Genomic DNA, 5168 nt, shown 5'->3' with positions numbered 1-5168 from the left:
GAGTTAGCAGGAGAATAAGTTTGCTGAACAATGGCGGAGAAAATGCAGCCAAAAGTACCACTTCCAGCATTGCTTGTAACAGCTCGCCCCACTAAACAGGCTAAGAAAAGAAAGTCGGAGGCAGAAAAGGCTGTGACGAAAAGGCTTCGGATAAAGTGAGAGGACAAACCAGAGTCAACATCATTGCGGCTTTTGAACGGTGGAGACAACTGAGGGAGCTTAAGGGTCTGAAAAGTGATGCAGAGGTTGCTGTCTTTCTGTTAGACAGGTAATTATTTGTTTTGCTTCGGGGGGATTGGTTATTTTCATGAAAAATGTAACGTTAGCCAACTTAGCACATGTTTGTAGCTCATATTAGCCCAATGCTAACATTAGCTTCTTTGTCGGTGTACTGCAGGATGCGCATTAAAGTTTGTGGGGGCGTGGCTTTGGACGGAGCACTGACGGGAGGGGGAGGAGGGGGTGGAGCTTAGAGGAGGTGCCACTTTCAAATCTTGCTAGCTCTACAACATTACCAACTATAGCTTTAAGTGTTTTTCAAAAAAATTCAAAATGGCAGATATTGAATCTTCTATATAACCAGAAGTTATGGGTTCTTGAGGCAAATTTGTTCCTCGTGAGGAGAGGCATCTCTGTGCAAAGTTTCATGTCTCTAAGACATACGGGGCATGAGATATGCCCATTCAAAATTTGTAATTTCAATCAGTTGCTATAGCACCCCCCTTTGGCCAATTGATGTAATATTGCTTCATTCGTTCATTCAATTTGTTGTGCATTTTTCAATGGTTTAAGCACAACAAATGAAATTTCACTGACATCCGTTGTATCGGGATGGCTGCAGAAGTCTCAGCTGTGGAGCTCTCAGTACATAAAACCAACAGCAGCATACTGTATCACCAGGCTGTCATTATGTTGGAGAAAACATCATGAAGTATTCATTATGAGTCTTCTCATGTAGCAATAACTTATAAAAGGCATTTTCATTTGTGTCTGATAATGTTAGATTTCTATTCAAACCTGTTTACCTGAAATGGAAATTTCATTCTAATCAAAACTGAAGGATGTTTCATATAAAAGGAAATGGAAAGTTGTAGTTAGAAATTAGATGTTATTGCTGCAGTGAAAACCACATTGTAATTTCCTAAGATTATCACTGCAAAAACTATGTATTGTCAAACAGTATTCATTTTACAAGCATTCAATGAAGATGATAATGAACGGGAAACCGCTTCTTCTCTATACAGATCATGTCACTTCATGCACGTCACTCAAATAAACACGTAGCAACCAGGAGGAGACTTAAAATGACCACAAAGAAAACATTAAATAACTACAAAGAGATACAAAACAGCTATAAGGACACACAAAGGGACTCACAGTGACACCAAAAGGGAGAATAAATCCTACAAACAGACACAAAATGACTACAAAGACACACAAAGTAACTACAGAGAGACACAAAATGGCTGCAAAGAGCAGTTACAGTTACTTGTCTCATTATCCACCCATGGTGCCATGATACCACTCCTTCCAGTGTCAACAAAGGTGGAGCTACAATGCAGCTCCAGGTTTCACTACCTGGCTATTCTGCTGTGTGTCCTTTATGAGTTTGTGCAAGTCATTTGTTTTTCTCTTTGGCTATTAAGTCTACCATGAAGATATTTTTTGCTTGTAAAACAAACCAGCACATGCAAAGTCGCATCCTTTTGGTGGAGGTGGAGTCTGCAATTCTGCACATAGAGGGTTGATGTCTGAACTCAACACACAAACAAATGCACCCCTCCTGCTCCTTCAGAAGCTCCAGTGACATCTCTGATGTTTTATTAGTATTACAGTGTGGCTCCGTCGCTCATGGGCAAGAAAGAAGAGCAGGGAGAGTAGCCAGCTAGCTCGGTCTAAGCCGCTTTGTTTGTTCCCCATTTACAGAGCCAGGGCTGTGTGTGGACCTTGAGGAGACTGAATTTGACAAAGGGTGTATTGGATTATACTTCACCTTTAATTGATACGATCACAGAGAGCAGCTAAAGAAAACAATTTCAGCTTGAGCTACAGACCAACAACCATGAAGACAACCATCTTCTTACTTTTCCTTTGCACAGCTGTTGAGGGAGAAATAGGGACACATATTTTTGTTCCTATAAGAATGCCGTGGCTTGATGCTCAGACTTACTGCAGAAAAAATTACACTGATCTTTCCTTTGCTGATAGTCAGAGTGATCAAGACAGGCTCGTGGCGGCTGCAGGTGTAAACATTACAGACGGATGGATTGGTCTCCATCGAGATCCCAGCAACATTAACAGCTGGAAGTGGTCAGGAGGGGGCTACATTACATACAATAACTGGGGAGGAGGGCAACCAGATAATGCGAATGATAATGAGCCTGTTGGACATATCATGTCTAATGGAAGATGGAATGATATCAGAGAAACCAAACACAAGCCTTTTTACTGCATCAGTATTAAGGCAGTGGAGGTGAGGATGACGTGGGAGGACGCTCTGGAGCACTGCAGAGAAAGCCACGCTTACCTCACCAGCCTGCTCTCTGAAAACGAGCACCTTCTGGCCCAGAGAGAGATCCAGAAAGCTCACATCACCAAGTGGGTGTGGATCGGCCTTCGTTACCTGGAGGACCGCTGGTTTTGGGTGAACAATAACCCTCTGGTGTACCAGGCCTGGTCCAAAGAAGGAGCTCAGGACCGCCAGTGTCCAAAACAGAGACGCTGTGGAGCTTTAACCAAAGATGGACTGTGGGAGAACTTGGACTGTCGGGACAAACTCAACTTTATCTGCCACTGAAAGATTCCAAATGTTGTATCTGGTAAATTAAAATGGCATGTATCACAAGATATTCTTTTATTCTTTATTTGGATCCCCATTAGCTTCCACCTCAGCAGCTGCTGATCTTCCTGGGGTCCACAACAAAAATCAAACCATTACAAACACTAATATAAAAACATGTTATACAGACACTGACACCTTGTCCGTCTAGACAAAGTTACACATTAAAACAGACTAATCAAAGTGACATATAATTGAAACCATAAATATACAGAAGTTATCACACAATTCATGTACCAGGATTTAAACTGATTGTGGTTCTGGATTAAGAAACAGAAAACAAAAACAAAAACCATTAACAGTTAGTATCCTTCCTCCTGTGTTGTCTCTCTCATTAACTTTTGTTTAATTGATTTCTTAAATAACCATTCACTTTTGATTTGTTTGATGTACATAGGTAACAAGTTCCATTGCGTACTGGCTCTATGGATGACTGTGTTATATAATGAATTTGATTTTGGAAGTTCTAAACGACCCATACTAACCTGTCTAGTCTGATAGTTGTGAGTTGAACCTATCTTTACTAGTTGTTCTGTAAAGAAATCTGGTTTCCCATCAACCATTGCATTTCGAGCAAATGTTAGAAGACTAGATGCTGATCGCACCTCAACAGTCAGCCATGACAGACTGTAATGCATCTTTGAAACATTGGTTTTAAAAAAGCAGTTCAGAACTAGCCTTGCGGCTCTGTTTTGTGCGAGCTGAAGTTTTTGATATCTTTTTTGCAGCACCAGACCACCCATCAACACAATGTCCTAAATGTGAAAGGACAAGAGCCTGTGTCACCTGATTCCTAATGGACAGCGTGACATAATGAGAGCATTCCCTTAACTTAGCAATACCCTGCCCCATTTTTATAACAGAAGCATCAGTGTGATCTGACCAGTTTAAGCGATCATTTATTGACATGACACCGAGTAATTTCATCTTCTGAACTTGCGGTATTGGGGTCCCCCCTATGGATAAATCTAATTGGGAGTCTGTGGTCAACAATCTTCTAGTGCCAAAGACAATGCAAGATATAAACTGCATTGTACAGAATATGGAAGTCAGTAGCTGCCAACACATACACAAAATGTAGCTAACACAAACTAAGATCCAATTAAATGGTCTGGGGTAAAAAATAATCAGACTACACAACCTAATGATGTAAAATTAAATCTAAACTTTAAATTTGCATTTTTGCTGGATAGTATTATTCTGTCTTACTTTCTTATTTGATTGCCTGGTACCCGGGCACTTGTACTTGCCAAGTTACATGTTCGGTAATCTTGTCTCATGACTGATATTTGTATACATTGTGCTTTTGTCTACACCCCTCTTGGGCAGGGATAACAAATTAAGGTCATGTTGTTTTGGAATAAGAAGTTACATTGACAGCTCAACAAAAAATAAACTTGTTCAGTCTGAATTCTCCATGTCACGATTCTTGACTGATAGTATGTCTGCTGGGGCACAGTAATTGTATTTGCCATATTCATTGTTGAAAAAAACCCTCACCTTGTAGCAATGACTTCCAAAGAATGTGATGTGATGTTCGGGGTCCTCCCAAACCTAAAACATGTGTAACTGACTCTTCACTAAGCTTCATCCCTTTGTTATGGTCAGTCAAGCTGTTGGGGTAAGCATGGAGCTCACAGTGGAACTTACTGCACTTCCAAAAGTTAATTAATTTCTTTAATAATTATCTAAATGTAGAGTGCATAGAGGAAATGCAAACTACTGCTTCCTGTGAAGCCAGGGATGATAGTATGAATGCATGACAACCATAATGTTGTCACTTCTTAAACATACCCTGTAATATAGTCACAAGTTTGCTAAATTGCTGCAAATCTAAGTCACCCCATTGCACTCATAACACTCATACAACAGCATTTATTTATATGGTAACTGACAACATAATGCAATCAACAACCACAAGAAATGTGAGCTCGGTCACTACAGTTAATTCATTTACAATTAAAAACCTACTGCACTTACAGTAGGAGCAAAACAAAAACATGTCACTCAAGTATAATCTGAATAATGTATTTCAGTTGAGTGGGAGTTACATGCATCCATGGCAATCCCCAATATCCAAGTTTCTAGCTCCAGAGTTTTTGATGTGCGCTGGTCAAGTGTCAATGCCTCTGTTTGTGGAAATCACTGACAGCGTACTCAGGGAAGCCTGCTGTTACTCTCAGCCAAGCAGCAGCAACCTTAGAGGCGGAAAATGAAGCCAACTTGAAAGTGAAAAAAAAATTGAATTCATTTTTTCATAACTAGCCCGTTTAAATGTTATTAAGGCTTAAGGTTTCTCAAAATTAAGGGGATGGTCGCTTTGGGGGAC

General features: G+C 40.3%; 1 protein-coding gene across 1 annotated transcript; it reads left to right on the top strand.

Moving 5' to 3' along the window:
• Window positions 1-2479: 2479 nt before the first annotated feature.
• On the top strand, window positions 2480-2797 carry LOC125883844 (dromaiocalcin-1-like). Its single transcript, XM_049568444.1, has one exon. It carries the CDS (start codon window positions 2480-2482, stop codon window positions 2795-2797), a length of 318 nt encoding a protein of 105 aa, XP_049424401.1.
• Window positions 2798-5168: the final 2371 nt, after the last annotated feature.

This window comes from Epinephelus fuscoguttatus, linkage group LG3 (assembly GCF_011397635.1).
Source record: "Epinephelus fuscoguttatus linkage group LG3, E.fuscoguttatus.final_Chr_v1".
Taxonomy (NCBI): domain Eukaryota; kingdom Metazoa; phylum Chordata; class Actinopteri; order Perciformes; family Serranidae; genus Epinephelus; species Epinephelus fuscoguttatus.
Note: the sequence above shows the minus strand (reverse complement) of the source record. Positions and strands in the feature narration are given on the sequence as shown.

Bases quoted from the DNA above. Each gene is read 5' to 3' on its own strand.
- LOC125883844 (XM_049568444.1), top strand. From the start codon at position 2,480: ATGACGTGGGAGGACGCTCTGGAGCACTGCAGAGAAAGCCACGCTTAC.